Raw genomic sequence first — 21,101 nt, forward strand, 5'->3', positions numbered from 1 at the left:
AGATTGGTTTTGTACAGATCTTAGCAATTTAAGGGGCTTTTTGGTCCTTTAGCATTTCTCTAAAGAAAAGATAAATAACACCACCACCAAAAAAATAGACACAATGATTCCTTCAGAAGGAGGGCTGTGAGGTACCATGGAAGTGTACTTTCAAATAATATGTAGGGATTTAGCTCCAGAACTCCTATTAATATCAATGGGATTTGCATACTGATTTAAAAATTTGGGGCTTCCCTGGTGGCGCAGTGGTTGAGAGTCTGCCTGCCGATGCAGGGGACACGGGTTCGTGCCCTGGTCCGGGAAGATCCCACATGCCGAAAATAAAATAAAAACAAACAAACAAACAAATAAATAAATAAATAAAAATTTATCCCATTAACTTTAGTAAATTATAAAACAGAACTGTTAACTTTCAAAAGCTGATGAAATTGCAATTTCTTATGCTGCCTGGACTTGGCAAGGCCAATTCAGGGAATGTTCTGTCCAAATAAATGGTCTGAGTATGACCATAGCAATGATTATTTCAGGAAAGCAACCTTTTCCTTTCTCCATTCCCAAAGAGGAATATATTACTTAAATAGGACATCTAGTGATTCTTGGTTTAAAAGAAACACTATCTTAATTTAACTGTTCTCCTTCTCAAGATGTACTTATTATGTGCGTAGAAAGAAATCCTAATTAAATATCCCATCCGAATGGAATAGTGAGAAGGGATTACCCTCACTCCAGGCTGCAGAATATTTTAGGGGGTATGTACTGGAAACCAGCAGCCGGTAGAGTCACCCATTCATTTTTGTAAAATAACTGACTGATCAGTAGGGGCAAAGCACTTGGCTAGACATGGAAGGAGATACCAGAATCAAAGCGACTGAGATGCTGCCTGTGAGGAGCAACCATTTCACATGTATAAACAGCTGTAAAACATGGTGGAGGGTGGTGGACACAAGACACATGCAGACCAGGTGCCCAGGGAAGGTTGGAGGAGGGAGCACTGTAAAATATTTCCTTGGTCAAGTAGGGCTGAGAAGAGATTTTAAGACTCCTCTGTTCAGTTTAGCAGAGTATACAGAGCATAGACTGATTAAATGCTTGCTCAGCTTTCTAGGAGCCTGGGCATATTATTTAACCTTTCTAAGCATTGCTTTCTTCATCTGTAAAATGGGGAATAAAGTCTCCTGGGGCACGGAGTTTTGGAGAGTATGAAATGAAAGAATATATATAAAGCACCTGGTGCAGTATCTGGCACATAGTAGGTGCTCAGCAGACAGTACAGATGCACCAATCTTCTCCACAGCCCACCCTGACTAGGCCAGCTAACAGTGGTTCCACACCCCGCCTTCCACACTTGGGCTCCTTTTAACTAGTGCCTCAAGATTTAACACGACGAAGTAGTGTCCCCTGCTGTTCCATCCTGTTGTCCCAAATCTTTCAATCTTGTCCGTCCAGACTCTTTAAAGGCAAGGTGTATACTTTTCGTATAATCCCCCATGCCCTGGTACAATGTCGAGTATGCAGGAGCCACTCAATAAATACTTGTGAGCTGACCAAAGGGATCTGGGAGAATGGAGAGATTCGGGAACTGGAAAGTCTTTCACAATTAGTGAGACCCATGGCATGCAGGAGAAATCTGTTCTGGAGAAGAGCATCTTTTTTTTTTTTTTTAAAAACATCTTTATTGGGGTATAATTGCTTTACAATGGTGTGTTAGTTTCTGCTTTATAACAAAGTGAATCAGCTATACATATACATATGTTCCCATACGGGAGAAGAGCATCTTGTGGCTAGAAGCAATGTCTTCTGAACTGGCCCAGAGCTGGGCCCAGAGTAGGTGCTCCATAAATGTAAATATTTAAGTGGCTCCTATTTAATGTTGAAACCACATTGTCACATGAACCTCAAAATAAATTAACTGAGGAGACAGTAGTTAAATAACTTGTATCCAACTGCTGAATGATCAAATTCGTTATCCGAAATCTCGTGTTTTCAGGAAGGGACTAGTGTCTTACTAAACTAGTGGTCTTTAAAACCAAACTAGTATTTTTTTTTTAAGTATAAAAAAAGGACACAAAAAGCAAACAACAAAAATAACTTCATAAAGTCTCCATAGCAGAAGAAAACTAAATTTTTCTTGGGAAGAAATTTCTGGGTTGTAAATGATAACAAATCATGTTACAAATTTTACCTTTCCCGTTCATTTCTGGCAAAGGAATACTATAATCACTAACAGTAATATCCAGTATTAGGGTGGTTTGATTGTGAATCAACAAATGTTCAAAATTAATTGACAGGTGATTTTGGAAAGGAATTAAGAAGAAGACGAAGATTGTTTTGACTGTTAGTCAATAGTCAATATCAGTCACCCTCTTGCTTAACTCATCTAGGAAGTGAAGATACAAGCTGTTGAGGTCTCTCCACCTGATACCCTGACTTCACAGCCAGTATCCAAACAAGTCTTAATGTGATCAGATTACCTTTGTTTCCCCTGAATAAGCAGAAAAATCGACACCCTTTACTAGGAACTAACGCAAGTTAAAGAAAGATAATCATTTATTCTTCCATAAAATTATCACTAATTTTCCTAGTTTCTTCATATTTTTACTTCACAAGCAAGTACTTTTTCTATTTTCTCACTTATTTCTACACTTTTATTACTTCTTTTGAAGAGGTTTTAGGATTGCATTGTTATCATGAAGATAGTGTACCAAGAAAAGGCATTTGGTTAATAATCTCTCAGAAATGTTCATCTTAGCAAAATTTTTCATTGCAGATAGACATAGACTGAATTATTGAATTATTTAAAATAGAAACCTAATACTCTTAAGTCTTCTCATTATTAATAAGAATCCTTTGTAAGGAAATTCTTTGGTGATGGTTTGGACTATATATAGAAAGGTATATAAAAAGCTAAAGAAAAAAATTAATCAAATAAATTAGAGCAAAGTCTGCCCTCTGCTGCACTTCATTGGTTTCCACCCAGTCAGGATTTTAGTTGAAATAGCTCAGCACTAACAAATCAATCTTAAGTCATTAAACTTTTTTTTGGTAAGGTTGAAAAACAATATTAGTGCCTAGATAATAGATTAAAGCAATTACCCTATTATTATTTTAGGACACTGTAAATTTCTAGTACTGTTGTATTTTTGTTACCAAATGGCATTTATAAAATAATAATGATGCTGAAATATGTATGAATCACGTAAAGTATGTCATTCCAGAGAGCCAGCTAAATTGGTCATTGATAATTTAAAATTCTTCCTTGTTTTGCTTAAATAAGGGCCAAAGCAATTATATTTTAACAAAACAAAGAAGTTCTTATTTGGTAACTAAAAAATTCTAGTTTTCGTTTAACCCTGAATTTCTGGCCAGGACTTCCCACACTGATTCAATATTATTACTTAGGCTTTGAAACATTTATTCTTTAAACCTCACCTCAAACAGTGTCAACCAAAGCCTAGAGTTCTTGTATCCTTCCTTCCTGGCCCCTGGTTGGTGTCTGATTTAGAACTGACCAAACCAGTATTAGAACTTGACTCTTACAAAGATGTGTCTATCACTCAAGGTCTGTATTTCTAATAATTCCTTCCACTAGGCACTTCCTATTTTCTCATAATGAGATTATATATATTTAAATAAAACCTTCTTTTAAAAATCTATCTTCATTTCCCTCTTATTCTTATAATGAAAACATAATGCTTTTCATTTCTGTTACCTTCCACCCATTCCTCAGATAATATAATAGACAATATTGACACAAATATATAATGTTGACTTCATTCACTGCCAGATTCAGTAAATGAAGAAGAGTTGGGGCTATAGGAGATACATCCTTATTCAAGCCTGCAGCAAAGAGAATTAGAAAACTACCCAAGTAAATTGGTTAAAATGTCATTTGTTTATTCAACTGACTTCACTATAAATCTGTTCTTTGGAACAAAACATTCAATTGCCCTGCAAGAAGATTAGAAGTCCAAGCCTTTTCCTTGTACAGAAAAAAAAGCAAAAAACGAACGTTTAATCAACATCCACTGATAAACATTCCAAAGAGCCATTTGTGTAAAAGTATTTACTGTACCTAAGATGTCACACAGCCTCCCCAGCTGCATGTTCTGCTGTGTGTTGAAGTCGTCAATATTTTGTCGCACAGGCTGGGAATATCCTAAAAGGCAAACCAGATGTCAAAACCCAGAAAGAGCAAGTCAACATGGCAGAATGGCATGCTAGGATTTCACAGTGTCATGGTCCACATTTCCAGGAAAGAATTGTCTCTGAAGCATCTCCCAGAAACAATCCAGCTCCTAAGAATGAGGTCCTTGCTTCTCAGGGGATTAAGCATTAATTTTGGAAGATGTGCTGAGCAGCATATTCTGCAACAGAGAGGTTCATATTTTTCAATATCGGCAAAGCTTCTGGGAATCAGGATTATAGAAACACAGGAAAAGTTTCGGAAATTTTAACATGAATGTTCAAAAGAGCACGTAAGAAAGTTATGCTCAGGTTTAAAAACTATGTTGGCTTTTTGTTTTTTGCCTTTTATTTTCTTATTTTTTAACATCTTTATTGGAGTATAATTGCTTTACATTGTGGTGTTAGTTGCTGCTGTATAACAAAGTGAATCAGCTGTACGTATACGTATATCCCCACATCCCCTCCCTCTTGCGTCTCCCTCCCACCCTCCCTATCCCACCCCTCTAGGTGGTCACAAAGCAGAGCTGATCTCCCTGTGCTATGCGGCTGCTTCCCACTAGCTATCTATTTTGCATTTGGTAGTGTATATATGTCCATGCCACTCTCTCACTTCGTCCCAGCTTACCCTTCCCCCTCCCCGTGTCCTCAAGTCCATTCTCTACGTCTGTGTCTTTATTCCTGTCCTGCCCCTAGGTCCTTCAGAACCTTTTTTTTTTTTAGATTCCATATATATGTGTTAGCATACGGTATTTGTTTTTCTCTTTCTGACTTAGTTCACTCTGTATGACAGACTCTAGGTTCATCCACCTCACTACAAATAACTCAATTTTGTTCCTTTTTATGGCTGAGTAATATTCCATTGTATATATGTGCCACATCTTCTTTATCCATTCATCTGTCGATGGATGCTTAGGTTGCTTCCACGTCCTGGCTATTGTAAATAGTGCTGCAATGAACACTGTCGTACATGACTCCTTTTGAATTATGGTTTTATGCCCTGTGGTGGGATTGCTGGGTCATATGGGAGTTCTAATTTTAGTTTTTTAAGGAACCTCCATACTGTTCTCCATAGTGGCTGTATCAATTTACATTCCCACCAAGAATGTGCAGGAGGGTTCCCTTTTATCCACACCCTCTCCAGCATTTATTGTTTGTAGATTTTTTAAAAAAAGTTTTTGGCTGCGTTGGGTCTTCGTTGCTGCACATGGGCTCTCTCTAGTTGCGGTGAGTGGGGGCTACTCTTTGTTGCAGTGTGTGGGCTTCTCATTGCGGTGGCTTCTCTTGTTGTGGAGCATGGGCTCTAGGCACATGGGCTTCAGTAGCTGTGGCGCTCAGGCTCAGTAGTTGTGGCACACGGGCTTAGTTGCTCCGTGGCACGTGGGATCTTCTGGACCAGGGCTCAAACCTGTGTCCCCTGCATTGGCAGGCAGATTCTTAACCACTGTGCCACCAGGGAAGTCCTGTAGATTTTTTGATGATGGCCATTCTGACGGTGTGAGGTAATACCTCATTGTAGTTTTGATTTGCATTTCTCTAATGATTAGTGATGTTGCGTATCCTTTCATGTGTTTGCTGGCAATCTGTATATCTTCTTTGGAGAAATGTCTATTTAGGTCTTCTGCCCATTTTTGGATTGGGTTGTTTGCTTTTTTGATATTGAGCTACATGAGCTGCTTGTATATTTTGGAGATTAATCCTTTGTCAGTTGCTTTGTTTGCGAATATTTTCTCCCATTCTGAGGGTTGTCCTATGCTTCTTATGTGGCATTTTGAAGATGTGTCCTGGAATCACTCTCAACTGACACACAGATTTCAGATAAAACTCTTGCTGTTGCGAATATGTATTTAAGTAATTCTAAATACTAAAGAAATATGCTTTTGTTCACACAGTCAAAAGATCTTGTAACGTTAAAGGACAATAAAGGTTAATGCGGTTACTTTGTCAGTACTGATGAAAGCCCCACCATTTTCCTTCATGTCAGTTGGAACAGCAGAAGGAAAACACACATGGATTTACTACCGTCCCCAAATCTTCCACAATGGCAACAGCAGTGGCAACACTTTCTGCTACGGCAGGGGTTAAAATAAAAAATGAACATGGACCAAAACATGAACTTAAAAGGCACGCATACTCACAAGCAGTATAATTGCTTATATGAAATTCAGCAACTGTAGGTGTAACTTTTAAAAAAATAAAATTGCTTTTCACATTTTGAATAGATGCTTCAATGCCTCCTTGTGGTTAGTGAGCCCAAACACATGTTTCAAGTTAAACTGCTATAGATAAAGTGATTTTAAATACTACATCTTTGAGATGTGACACAGATTTCCTTTTCAGCCTAAGGAAAACTATAGCAATTCAGGCAACAGGGCTTCAGATCAAATGAACTCTGATAATTGGCTCTTAGCTTTGATGTTAGTGTTTAAACACTAGACAATGTCTGGAAATTAAATGAGTTTACAATTCATCTAAAAGTCTCCCTCTTGCTTTATGCAGATGAACTTAAGAACTAAAAAGGCAGAAGGATACGTGGGCTGTTTGAATTATTTTTGAAAAATTATTAATTTCTAAAATAATTTTGGGGGTTTCCCTTGTGGCGCAGTGGTTGAGAATCTGCCTGCTAATGCAGGGGACACGGGTTCGAGCCCTGGTCTGGGAGGATCCCACATGCCGCGGAGCAACTAGGCCCGTGAGCCACAACTACTGAGCCTGCGTGTCTGGAGCCTGTGCTCCGCAACAAGAGAGGCCGCGATAGTGAGAGGCCCGCGCACCGCGATGAGGAGTGGCCCCCGCTTGCCACAACTAGAGAAAGCCCTCGCACAGAAACAAGGACCCAATACAGCAAAAAAAAAAAAAAAAAAAAAAAAATAATAATAATAATAATTTTGGGAACTCATCCACATATGAAAGTTAATATAGACAGCCACAAACAATGCCATCTTGATGTGTGGTTGCAATATTGTAACTCTTGGGATTTTGCCTATGTATAATTCTATCTATACTCAGGTAAGTGTTTAGGAAGATGTATTGTGAATAACTTATATATCAAGACTATAAGAAGGCAGGAAAATGCCTAGAGAATAAAGTACGATTAAGAAAAGTGCATTAATCATTCTATGAACGTATTCTATGAACACATTTCCTTTCAGAAGTAAAGATAAAAGGCAGTGTGAGATAGCTCATTAAAATGATGTCCAATTTAAAATATAAAGGATGTCTCATCACTCTGTTGCCACATATGCAGCATGTGAGTAAGTCCGTGTTTCAATTACTCGAGGTCAGTTTTCCAACAAATTACTTAGTACCTCTATTACCCTGATCAAGGATGCATATAAATCCACCTGCCAATGCAGGGGACACGGGTTTGAGCCCTGGTCTGGGAAGATCCCACATGCTGCGGAGCAACTAAGTCCGTGAGCCACAACTACTGAGTCTGCGGTCTAGAGCCCATGAGCCACAACTACTGCACCCGCGTGCCACAGCTACTGAAGTCTGCGAGCCTAGAGCCCGTGCTCCACAACAAGAGAAGCCACCGCAACGAGAAGCCCGCGCACCGCAATGAAGAGGAGCCCTCACTCACTGCAACTGGAGAAAGCCCGCGCGCAGCAACGAAGACCCAATTATGATTATGCAGGATTATGATGAAACTGGTTACTCAGTTAACCCTACAAGTACACCCATTTTAAAGAACTGTATGTTAATCTCAGGACATTGTTATAGAGGATCATATGAAGCAAAAAATAGAAAAACATTTTGTCAATCGTAAAGTGCTGTGTAAACAGAAGATATTTTAATGTCACAAGCTATGTGTACTTCCAAAGCTTGTAACAGCAACAGCAAATTCTGTCACAAGCAACAGATCATTCCACATGATGTTCAGAGTAAGCACTCAGTAAATATTGTTCAGAGTAAGCACTCGGTAAATACTGTTTCTTTCCTAACCTCAGCTGAGCGTGACTTAAATTCTCAAAAGGAACTTCACTGAAATGCAGAGAAATTATTATTATTATGTGCGCAAATTATTTGAGCTACCAAAGTACTGTTCTTCTAGCGTATGGAGCTGATTGCCCCTAATCACCATCAGGTGTGCCTGACCACCCTTTTCTAAGAAGGCTTGCAGTCTCCCCTCACTGTCATTCTCTGGCACCCTCTCTTCACCACACTTTTCTCATTTTGTCATTACAGGTTTCTTTGCTGGCTTATTTACTTGTTTGTTGTACGTTTCTCCTCCCCACTGCATCACTCTGGCTCCTGTAGCCAGACTGTAAGCTCCACTGGAGCAGAAACGCTGTGATATCGCCAGTCAAATGAGTCAATGAAATGTGCCTGAAGAGCTTACTCAAAGAATCTGTCTTTTAAATTCTTAGCCCTTTCTCTCTTGTGTTCTCATCGTTCCCTCCTCTCCTTTCAACACTCATGAAATTGGGTTCTCTGATCTGGAGAAGTTCTGGGGAATTCAAAGAACGGTAAGTGGGATTTGTAGCTTTTTCTAGGTCCTCATCAGCATAGAATAAAACAGCACTGGCATTAAGGGGCACTTTCTCTTATCACTATAGAGAGGAACGCAGCTTCTTTCTTTATGCCACCTTCATCACCTGCAAAATATTCATAGTTTGATAGAGTGTTCCATCTTTCCTCAAAATATTATTGTCTGGGACTTCCATGGTGGCACAGTGGTTAAGAATCTGCCTGCCTATGCAGGGGACAGGGGTTCCAGCCCTGGTCAGGGAAGATCCCACATGCCACGGAGCAACTAAGCCTGTGCGCCACAGCTACTGAGCCTGCTCTCTAGAGCCTGCAAGCCACAACTACTGAGCCCACGTGCCACAACTACTGAAGCCTGTGCACCTAGAGCCCGTGTTTCGCAACAAGAGAAGCCACCATAATAAGAAGCCTATGCACCGCAACAAAGAGTAGCCCCCGCTCGCCACAACTAGAGAAAGCCTGTGCGCAGCAATGGAGACCCAACACAGCCAAAAATAAATAAATAAATAAATAAATTTAAGAAACATTATTGCCTCTGCTTCACACTGAAGAAGGGTACCCGGGTGCTGTCTCTCTGAAGTTATCCAACTACCATACTTTTGGTCTTCTCTTGAACCAAGGATGCTCATTAATGGTTACTGGCTACCGTTTCTCCATCCTCATTTCTGCCTTCATCTCCTTTCCCATCCCTATCCCCACTCCCACACAAACGCTTATCAGATGATGCTAATTGCCTCTTTGCAACCCAGTAAACGAGTCCTGCTAGGATTGGCTTTTCCTTCACAGCAACTGCAGAAACCTAAGAACACGAGCAAGGCCACGCTCAGTGACCATGCCTCCTTGGGACTGTGGGTGCTTCTGTGACACGCCCCTGCCGTTGCAGTAAAATCAAGCGTTCTTGAACCCTGCTTGTTACTCTGTGGTTGACTCCTAGTTTATTTTGTCTCCAAGTCCTATTCCTTACCATGGTAGCTAAGGCAGAGAAGGGGTTAATAACAGATTTCCAGTTACCACATAGTTGTTATTCATCTGATCACCCTGGCCTGAGATGGTAGTCATCCATGCCTCAGTCTGATGGACTGGAGCAGTGATTCTTAACCTTTTCCCCATTTGAATACGTGTGATGGGTGCTGTTCAAATGCATCACACACTCCTAGGGGCATACGCAGGGTTACGATAGCAGTAGCTGTAACTCCATCCTTTTCTCTTCCACTCAAGAAAGCATACTAGATGCAAGCTGAGCAAGAGTGACATTATTTTAGAAATAATCTTGAATTGTTCCAATTCATAAAAAGTTAACCATTAGCTAAACTTTGGACTCTAATAGTAAAAATTTAGGGAACATGTGAACATACTTCACAAACGATTGCAGATCAGCATACTGCAGTCATCTAGAGAAATGTGATCTAGACATTATGGTTTTAATTACTTGTGCAAGTGTGAAAGCACAAGATACTGAGATAGGAAATAACATACAGCAAGAGAGAGGCCTATCTGGGTTATTTATATAGTCCATCCAGTGCCAATTTGATGAAAATAAAACTGAGAGTTGTTTCTGGGGGGCTTCTGAGAAAAATTAGAGAAATTTGTGATGAGGACACAGAAAACACAGGACTTAACTCAAATCTTTGTTGAGTTTTGAAAACATTCTCAAACCAAACTGTCCAAATGGATTCTGTGTCGTTCTGAAAGCCTTTCCTTCAGAAGAGTGAAGACTTTCTCTTGTTCAAACTTTTTGTCTGCGACAGGCACAGCATTGCATGCAACTAAAGCCAGTGATTCTCAAAGAGTGGTTGAGGGACCCTCCAAAGGACTGGGGCCATGGAAGGTCAAAACTCTTTTCAGAATAATACTAAGATGACATTTCCCCTTTCCAATGTTATCTTCCCACAAAATACAAAAAGTTTATTGATTTCAGATTCCATATTGCAACTAACTCCTAAAAATTATCCTTGTTGAGTTTTGGTATAAAATCAAAGAAGAATATACACAGTTATCTGAAAAGGCTGTAAAATATATAAAGTATACCTCCCTTTTCCAAATACTTGTCTGTATGAGGCCAGGTTTTCTTCATATGCTTCAACCAAAACAACATATTGCAACAGATTGGATGCAGAAATAGATAGGAGAATCCAACTAACTTCTATTAAGAGATTTGCAAACTTGTCAACCAGTGCCGATCTTCTCACCAATTTTTTTTTTTTTTTTTGCGGTACGCGGGCCTCTCACTGCTGTGGCCTTTCCCACTGCAGAGCACAGGCTCCGGATGCGCAGGCCCAGCAGCCATGGCTCACGGGCCCAGTCACTCCGCGGCATGTGGGATATTCCCGGACCGGGGCACGAACCCCTGTCCCCTGCATCGGCAGGCGGACTCTCTACCACTGCACCACCAGGGAAGCCCCTCACCAATTTTTTTTTGTTTTGGAAAAGAAACGGTTTTTAAAAAATAAAAATATGTTTTTTAGATGAACATTGGTAATGTGCTTAGTATTGTTATTTTAAAATAAATTCAATATTTTTAAAGTTTCTCAGTTTTAGTTTCTAATGTGGTAAATATAGATGGATACAACCCATGTAAACCAACGCTCTTTAGGGTCTTCAATTGTTGTTACAAGTGTAAATTTGAGGACCACTGAACACAAATTTTAATATTTTTTATGAGAATGAAGGAGATGAAAAAGATTATATTTTATCTTAGTATAAGCAATACTTTTTTTAGATCATATCCTAATATTAATCATTTCATCAAAAGCCCAGGAGCTGGTGTCATTTGACACCCAGTTCAGTGCTGTTTCCATATTTCATGGTACAACATCAAGCTCAACTGGGTAATTTAATATTACAGGGTCTTGGGGCCAACCCTGATCTAACCAGTGAATGAGCGTTGATTTGGATTACTTGGATGCATGCAACACGGATAAATAGAAATATGTTTTCATTTTAATTTGGGCTATAAAGAAATTTGGAAGTTTTAAATGTACTTTGTTCCTGATCCCCAAAGACCTGGATTTTCTGGAACTGCTGTCTGGGAGATCTTGGCAATACATCTGTTTCAAAGATCTAATGTGGCAATATCACAACTAAACTGAGGATTCCATCCTACTTGCCAAAATACATGTTGAAGACTGCAAAGATTTGACTGAAAGTCCTGATTTCCCAGCCCTGAGGTGGAAGCAACAGAATCTTCGCGTCTTTGAGTTGTCAACTCAAAATGGGAAAGTAGAAAGGGGTCAATGTGCTTGGAGGCACAGTAAAAATGTGATTCCAGATATAACCCTCTGGGCACTGGTCCTCCACCCTGCCCCTGTTCACAAATGGAGGCGAGCACAGTTCTTACCCTCTGGTGAAATGGAGTGGGGTTACGAAGGAATTGTCTCATGAGCATTTGGGGTATGGCAGTTGTGCATAAAAGTTAGTTTTTCTATCTTTTAGGCTTTTGTGACAATACAGAGCAACAGAAAAACATTTTCATGAACGTTGTAATAACAGGATCCACAATTTTACGGAATGGAGTATCTTGGAGACCACGAACTGTGTTAACCCCAAGGATAATTTGCTGAAATAATGCACAGTTGGGAAAAAAAAAGAGGCTGAACTACATACATTCCTTTTTGCTATTAAATCAATTGGCAATGAAATAAAAGATCACATAGAGAAGAGGAAATCCCACCTCAATACATTCTCTATTTGTATTTTAAAGGAGGATGAGAAGTGAGAGAGGAAAGTCATCACTGGGAGTTTAATTGGCTGACCAGAGCCCCATACTCGGCACATCTCATTTAATGTCAATATATTTTAAAATGCCACTGAGTTTAAGTGTAGTAGCAAATGATGCATTGTAATAGAGAAGCACAGGGGTTAAATTAAAAGTAACTTGGGCAAAGAAACTGTAAGCAGAATTAGTTTGTAGGTTTTATTTAGACCTCTGATTTTTCTAGGGGAATTGGGATTCTTCATTGCAGTTCTTTCTTAATTTGACTGATAGATTTTGCTTAAAATAGACCCTACTATTCTATTCCTGCTATGAGCCATGGTAGATTTTTTTGATTATAATTATATTTCATTAATAAAAATGATAAAAATATGCAATACACAACTAAGAGATCAGCCTATATAACATGGAAAGGATGACTTTCTTTTTATCATCTTATAAAATTACAAGGCCAATCTGTTTCTTTGGACAATTAATCAACAACATCCTACCTCTGTTGGTTAAAAATAGCTAAAACTTTTTGTTACATCTGAGAATACTTCTCAAAATATGTAACAGCCAATCATGTTTCGTAATTCCTCCTTTCAAAGAGGTGGTTACTCTGTAACGTATAATTGTCTTCATGTTCGTATCATTAAGCCATAGATTTTTAAATACATGGTAAATATTTTGTGGTCAACAACATTGCTGAAAGGCCGTGTTTCCTGTGATTGTGGATTTGGAGAATGCAGTTACTCCTGTGTGTGCAACACTATATAAACAAATAACCAACGCCTACAACTGTAAGATATTATGTAGTTATCAGCTACTAAGCTTTCATTTTTAGGGTTCGAATAACTTAGTGCAGCCCCAGTTGGCTAGTGCATGGTGTCATTATTTCTGGGGCCAATTCCACAACAGATTTGATCACAAATTTCCCACGGAAATAGAAAGAGAGGACAAGGCTGCAACTTGTGTTAAATGCGTACCTGAGTCTTACATTCCTACCAACTGATTTTGATTAGTGAATCCCTCTCAACTCTGGGAACAAAATTACTCTATTGAATAGATTTGGGGGGGGGCATGTATTTAGAGAAAAAAATTGCTTCACTTTCATCCACTTCTATTTTCATAAATTGTGTAGGTAAGTCTGCAGTGCAGGTGACAAAGTAGCCATGTTATGGCTAGCTGAAATCTTCAAGTATTCCCAGGGGAAGTGGTACATAAGAAAAAAGTGTGCCATAATCATTTTTTTTTAAAAGGTATGGTTTGAGAATTATGCCTGTGGAATAGATGACAGTTTAATGCTAGTTAAATGCAATTTAATGTCCACAAGTCATTTCATAACCTAAAGCTTAAATTTTAGAAACAAATACAAGTTGATCAAAGCCCAAGTATTATTCTCTTGTGAAAATGTGAAATTGGGCTTTTTAAATACTCAGTTGAGAAAAACATCTGAGCTTGTTCTTATCTCTTAGAAAATACATGATTAGCAATTTTTCTTGCTTACCTAAAATGGGTTATTATGTTGTTAACAAACAAAAATTACTGCAATAGGGAAGGCTTTCAGATTTATTACATATTTATTTAAACTGAGTATGAGTAATCTAGAAGAAAACTAGTTTTACTATCAGATTTAAAATAATGCTTTCTAATTCTAGTTTCTGTCCAGGTTATTTTACTACTTAATTTATATTCAGCAAGCTCTTTTGGAATTTTAAGACAGCTTCATTTTAAATTATATTTTATTAACCAATTTATATCACTAACCGTTACTTTCATTATTTGACCTCTTTGGAGGCCTGTTTCTATCAGGCTTCCCTGCAGAGCTGACTGCTTGGGGATTTAGAGTCAGAAGTGGGGTACAGGAGGGAAGAAGTGTGTGGAAATTGGATCTCTAATACCTTTGTGCTTGTCAACATTACAAAGTGGGGGTCTTGTTTCTATTTCTAGTTCTGAATAAAACAGAGAATGCAAAACAAAATTTCCCACATAATATCAGGTCAGGTCCACAATTAGTTGCAGAAGCAAAAGGCTTTTGCACCTTATTCTAAGGACTCAAGTCAGTTAATTGGGTCTGCAATTAGCCTCTCTGGTTGCAATCAATTACAAGTGCAATTTCTGTGTGTGAACTAATTTTGTGTGCAAAATAGTCCCACCAAAACAAAAGCCTAAGTTAGAATGAAATTCAGATCTGTCTTACCTCACTTACATACTAAGGAGGAACTAATTTCTTCTGTGAGCCTTAAAAAAGACCAAACCTAAAAGGCTGTATGCGACTGAAGTATTTTCTTAACTTTTCTATAAGTACTTGGATGTAAGTACTTTAAAATCTAAGAAAGTTTGCATTACTTTGTTACTACTAATATTTTATTTATTTAACCTATCATCTTAATTATATTTACATAATTTTTTCTCTTTGTCTTAACTTTATTTCAATTTTCATCTGTCTTTGTATGATGTAATATACATGCCTCATGGAGAGTGCACTTTGAAAATCCACTGAGAATTCTTAAAATAAGAAATGACATTTCTTCAGTGTACAACTAAGTGTTCATAGATTTTAGCATGATTTTGAGTCTATCCCTTTGTAGGGAATATATTTACATAATTATTAAAATTTTTTTTTGCTCTTCATATTACTGTTAAATGTGTTAGTTTCTATACTATGCGTAAGTACCCAAACATGTATGCACAAATAAATTGCAATCCAGAATTCTATTACAATAGATCACTTAATGAGTTGCTCTACTTAAAAGGCCTTAATATGTAATATGAAGATTCAATGAGTTTTACTGTTTGTCAAAACTCTACTAAGTCAGCTTGGGAAATTTGGCCTCACCAAGGAAATTTAACACACTAGGTAGATAAAAAGCAAAACAACACAAAACAAATATGCACACAAATCCCAAACATTTTGACAGCAGCTCATGTTTTAGAAGAACTTCCAGTGCACATTTCTGAAATTCCCAATGTCATTTTGGCATACCTATTTTACCACTGTGTTGCAGACAACAGCTTTTAGGTTCCCCAATTCATAAATGTAATTAAATAATTACATTAGTGCTAATTAACATGAAACTGCAGATTATTTAAGTGCAAAAAACACTATTCAACTTCTTAATTATTCTTGTTCACACAGCATTTCCTTTTGCTCAGGCGCCCTAGGTGCAAATAAAGCATCCCATCTGCTCGTAATTAGAACTAAATAATTTCAGAGAATGTAGCTTATCATTTTGACTGCACATTTGATTAAAAACAGTGTACAAGCAATACCCTGGCTTATTGGTGTAACAGCAACAACACTCACAAGCCTGTGCTCTTCTGTCATTAAAGAAGATCGAAAACATTATCTGTTATTTCAGGGGAAAAAATACAACTTTTTAGCTCATTTCATACAGATGAAAGCGAATTACAGCAAATCACCTCTCCACTGAATAGCAGCCCCCACATAATGACTTTATTTGCTTAATCCCCAAATTAAACGCCGTCTCAAGTGAGGGCCCTGTGTTATTACTCTCATCATGTCGAGAACGTTTTCCTGCCGAGACCAATTTGAATAAAACAAGGGGCCTTCCTTGAACTCAATCAAGGAGCCATAATGTGGTGGGTAATAGAGGTTGCTGAAAGATTTGCAGGCAAAAGTGTTATACCTAATGATGGGATATGGATAATAGTCCTCCTGGAGGTCCTGATGCGATTCCAGTTGGCTGCCAGATGCTAAAAATCAAGAAGAGCATTGATCAGTGACAGGAAGCTGTAGTGGATTCATCTAGTCAAACTTCAGCTGTTTTTCCACTGTACAGTTAAGCCAGGCATAAATTATATTAATTGATTTAATTACATACTTAAAACATCTTCCCCAATTAATTTAATTAGGTGGCTACATGATGCTACTGGCAGGGGAAGATTAGAGGCAGCTCACTTAATTAACAGAATATGAATGAAAAAAAGAGAAAGCAAACATAAATGAAATTGTGAGCACTAATTAAAAGGCTGTCTGCAAACTTAAATACTTTCTGACAAAGTGGTGACAGCAACGTAGACAAGAGAGGATTTTTTTTTCCAAGCAAATTAAAGCGCCAGAAGGTATATATAGGGAGAAAAAGTAATGCAGTTAAAACATTGATTTTCTGACAGAACGACCGTAGTCAAAGCGAAGGGACTTTTTTCTATAGAAAAATTGCAACAGATTTTGCAGGCACAAAAGCCAGATTCCTGATTAGGGCTAAAATATGATGTAGAGACAAGCGTAGGGTTTGTGCTTTGTACATTAAAGGGAGTGGAGGTGAGGGAGGCTGGTGGGGAGGGGAGTTGGAGAGAGAGAGGAAAGAAAAAGAGACAACTTATTGCAATCGTTCAAGCAAGAAATGTTTAGAAAAAGAGGTCTGCCTTAACAGCTGGCAGCCTTGTATACCTTGGCTCGAACACGGAAATTCTCCAGGTGTCTTTCACGTGATTCCTTCAGGAGCTTCCTCAGCCGGGTCTTATGGCGATGTAAGAGCCACGCAACGGTGATCACACCTGACGCCCACTTCTGCCGGCGATAAACAAGGAAGAATCTTCTTGCTCTGTAGCATTTCCATGTGGCTTGGATCTTCATGGCAGCCTCTGTCTTTCCATCTTGGCCCTTGTATCTTTGCCCGGGAAGATTTAACATCATTTGGATGTGAGCTGGGTTCTCTAACACTGAGAGAAAGTCGTATCTGGTAAGTTTATTCTTCAGCTCAAACTCTGGAAGGAGCGCTACTAAACTGTTCCCTTTTATTTTGACTTCTGGTATTGCATAGTTCCTGAGAAACTTCTCGATGTGTTCCAAGAGAGAAAAAATACTTCCCCAAGACAAACTGAAATGCTCCTTGAACGCTAAGAAGTCTGGGGCTGTCTTGTCTACAGCACCATTATAAATAAAAAAGTCATAATCCCATGGTGATTTCAGAGCCTTAGAAGGTGTTGTCACTTTCACGGCCTGTGGAAGGAAAGTGTCAGCAGAGATGAAATATAATTACAATCTACTATAAATGAACGGTCAAGACACACACTATCACATTATCGTTTATTACTTGATGGTGGGAGGATATGGATCCTAGTTCTAATACATACATGTCGTAATAGGAAAGTCAGGCTGTTATATAATCATAAAACTCGTTGCCAGAAGATATTTTAGAGGTTGCTCAAAGCTATTATCATTCTTATAAAAATGTAAGAAACTCATATAAAAATTATGCATTTAGTTCACTTTGGTATGGTCAGCTGACCCCATAATCTCTATGATTTACTTTTTACACATGCATGGATGGAAGCATGTCACTGCTTTCTTGTTCGTAAGTTATCCACCAATCCTGAAAAATAGGATGAAGCCTTTCTTTGCAATCTCTGTGACGACTTCAGATAAGCCCATCAAAGCTGTCCTGTTTTTCTGACTTTCTAACAGGTCATCATTTCTAGCATTTTGGAGTTCTTCTGCCACCTTCTTTGAATACCCAGGAGTGAGTTTTACAAAGAGCATTATGTTGTGTGTTATCACCCTTGCCACTTTTGAGGTTTCTCTTGTCATATGTTCTTTTATTCTTAAATCTGGACCCTTCTTAGGGACATATCTGGAACTGTCCCCAGGCAGATAGAATCTGAAATCTCACAATTAAAACCAAGAAACATTTGCTTTTCACTTTGTTCCTATCTGTACTGATTGAGTTTTTTAAGTCATGAAACATACTACTTTTATTTTTAAATGTCAAGAGGGGTTCTCTAAGAATGGGACGATTGGGCAGTTTTTTTCTTCTTTATACTTTTCTGTATGAAAAAAACTGAATAAATGCTACTTAAAAAAAAAATCAGAAGAGATTTGGACGACAACAGCAATATATGTCACACATACCCCTTAAAAAAAAAAGGAAAAGGAAATCTTGTTGTGTCACTGTCCTCTGTGAAACTACTACATTTCATTATTGAAACCTCTGGCACTAGAAAAATAGACATTCCTCCCCATGGTCTAAATGATTCTAATGGCCTGAGGGGTGAGGGGCATAGATGTTTCAGGTCCTGCCTTCTCCTCGGAGTCAACCAGGTATCAACTTACAATGCTGATTGTTTCTTGCTTAGGGATTTAAGGAACAGATTGTCTTCAATATGTCAACATTTTCAGGTGTATAAGCCCATCTTTACCAGATTATAGGATTATATTGCTCTTTGCATTTTGAAGAGTTTTCACGGAACTCAAAGAAAAAAAAAAGACCCAGTTAATTTATCAATGACTATTGTTCCACAGCACTGAGTATTACTATGTTAGATTGTTCATGCTTTGTCTTTACTAAACTATCTAAGAGAAAAACAAGCCAAGAGATATATTTACAATACAGCACAATAAGCAAACACAAGGGGAAAAAAAAAAAAACACCTTCCTATTCTTTTTCTTTTCTTAGGTTACAGACAGTGGAATAATTAATTAGACTGTCATCTCAAGTAAAAATGCTGAAAAGCAAGTGTTAAGTTTGAAAAGGGTTATTTCCTTGAACTTTAGAAGCAGACTTTTATAGCAGGGAGCTTTTGTGTACTTTTAAGAGTCATTATAGGCATAAGAACAATGGAGAAAACCTTCTCTCCAAGGCTCTAAGCCCTTTCTGAGCTAATCAAGGCTCCAAGAGAGAATGCAAACTGTTTGGTAGATGGAAACAAATTTCTTCTTCTTGGACAGGCAAGAGGGAGTTAGAGAAGCAATGCCTCCTTCTGCAGACATCAACCCTGACAGCAGGAGCTGGAGCTCCTGGTAGAAGACAAGGGGCACATGTTCCAACAGCAACGGCCCTGTGGCTTTGTTTCCGCCTTCCTTCAAGAAGAAGATGGTGGGAAGGTTAGAATTCAGAGAAGAATGGCGGTGCTTCTTCAGTGAGAAACAGACATGCAAAATAATCACAGATGGACATGTATGGAGCTGGCTGGTCCTGCCAGTCACATGATTGATCCTGACAGCAAGACCCTGAGATTCCTATAGGAAGTGCAGCTATGGACAGGAGATTCGCCAGAGGATCTGCTCTCCTTGGTAACGTTAAACTAGTTTTGAAATTTCTTTTCTTTACGGAGAGTCATGTGGAATTGGAGCAATCTTGGGGAGAAGTTTAGAAAGGAGAGGACTCTTAAGTCTCTCTTGGACAGTGCCCTTCTAGGGGGTAGGTCTAGGGCATTGACATACAACAGCAAATGCATTTAAGACCTTTTGAAAGGATAGCCGTGCAGTGGAAATGGGGTTACTGAATTGAACGGTGGCTGTCTTAGAACAAAGGGATTACACCTCCCTACCTTCTTGGATGATATTCCAGTAAAGACCTGCTCTCAACGGAAAAATACTCTTGGACATCAAATAGACCACTCAGGCACGGGGAAGCTATGGGTTTGGAGTCAGCTAAAGCGTAACTGTAGTACATCTGTCACGGAGAATGCCACTCTTGGGAACACTTTAGACTTAGAGCAAGAAAAGTCATGTCTCTCAAGAGAAAGCCTTCCCAAATTAAAGCAGTGCATCAGCATTGTGAAATCCATTGGGCAGGTAAAGACAAAGCTGCTTCACAGCCTGCTAGGAATAAGAGCCCTGATTAAAGGTCACGCCAGGCTTCAGGTTCTGGTTCCTTCTGCTATTCTTCCTTTACTATTTATCTCCGTGAACTCGTCTACAATTGTTTGTTGCCTTCCTCCCTTCCCTTCCCTTCCATTCCCTTTCTTTCCTCCCTTCCTTCCTCCCTGCCTCTTTCACCTATTCCCTCCCTCCCTCCTTCCTTTCTTTCTTCCTTTCCTTCTCTCTCTTTTTCTCTCCTTCCTCCCATCCTCTTTCCCCCCCCTTCTCTTTTAAGATGTGCTGCACTCCTAATGCAGTGTTACTGACTCAGTAGCCACACTGTTTCCTTCTAGTGGGGATGGCTGTCTGTTGTGCCATCCGCATTCTCACCTCGTCCCTTTTGGGACACCTGCCACACCTTTGTGAGATGCCTGCACTTACTGATTGGCCCACACAGAGCCCAAACCTGTGGTCGTGACCTAATTATTAGCATCCTGTTCTAACTAACTGAGTCAACTAGCTGAGAAATGCTCTTCTTCATTTGCAAAGTATAATCACTAATTAGGTAACTTTGAGAGTTTATGAGGAAGTTATTTAGGAAAAATTCTCAGTCTAATACAAAAACCAGAAAGGCAGGATGATGATTACATATGTAAGTCACAGATGTGAAGCAAAAACAGACAGGCCTGGTATTAGCTTCTAAAATTCAGACATAGGGCTTCCCTGGTTGCAGAGTGGTTAAGAATCCGCCTGCCAATGCAGGGGACACGGGTTCGAGCCTGGTCCAGGAAGATCCCACATGTCATGGAGCAACTAGGCCCCTGTGCCACAGCTACTGAAGCCCACGTACCTAGAGCCTGTGCTCCGCAACAAGAGAAGCCACCGCAATGAGAAGCCCGTGCACCGCAAGAAAGAGTAGCCCCCGCTCCCCACAACTAGAGAAAGCCCGCGTGCAGCAACGAAGACCCGATGCAGCCAAAAATAATAAAAATAAAGTAAAATAAAATTCAGACATAACTGCTGCAAAGAAAAAATCCAGAAAACATGTATTTAAATCTAAGCTGAATGTATTTATGAAAAATGTTCTTTTCAAACATGTGGATAGCATGTGGATGTGGGATTAAATTGTAGCCAAGGATCTCTAAATTGGATATAAACGAGATCTCTCGGTGGTAAATGGTCAAGTATTTG

At 39.0% G+C, this 21,101-nt stretch overlaps 1 protein-coding gene across 5 annotated transcripts in view; it reads right to left on the reverse strand.

Annotated features, from left to right (window-relative positions):
- IQCH (IQ motif containing H) overlaps positions 1-21,101 on the reverse strand; it is a 213,853-nt gene that overhangs the window by 84,156 nt on the left and 108,596 nt on the right. For all 5 annotated transcript variants that reach the window (XM_032623387.1, XM_032623391.1, XM_032623390.1 and 2 more), the window contains 3 exons: positions 16,779-17,330; positions 16,015-16,081; positions 4,073-4,156 (listed from right to left, as the gene is read on the reverse strand). In XM_032623387.1, coding sequence (XP_032479278.1) covers positions 4,073-4,156; positions 16,015-16,081; positions 16,779-17,330 — 703 coding nt within the window. The remainder of the gene's footprint in view (positions 1-4,072; positions 4,157-16,014; positions 16,082-16,778; positions 17,331-21,101) is intronic.

This window comes from Phocoena sinus, chromosome 2 (assembly GCF_008692025.1).
Source record: "Phocoena sinus isolate mPhoSin1 chromosome 2, mPhoSin1.pri, whole genome shotgun sequence".
Lineage (NCBI taxonomy): Eukaryota > Metazoa > Chordata > Mammalia > Artiodactyla > Phocoenidae > Phocoena > Phocoena sinus.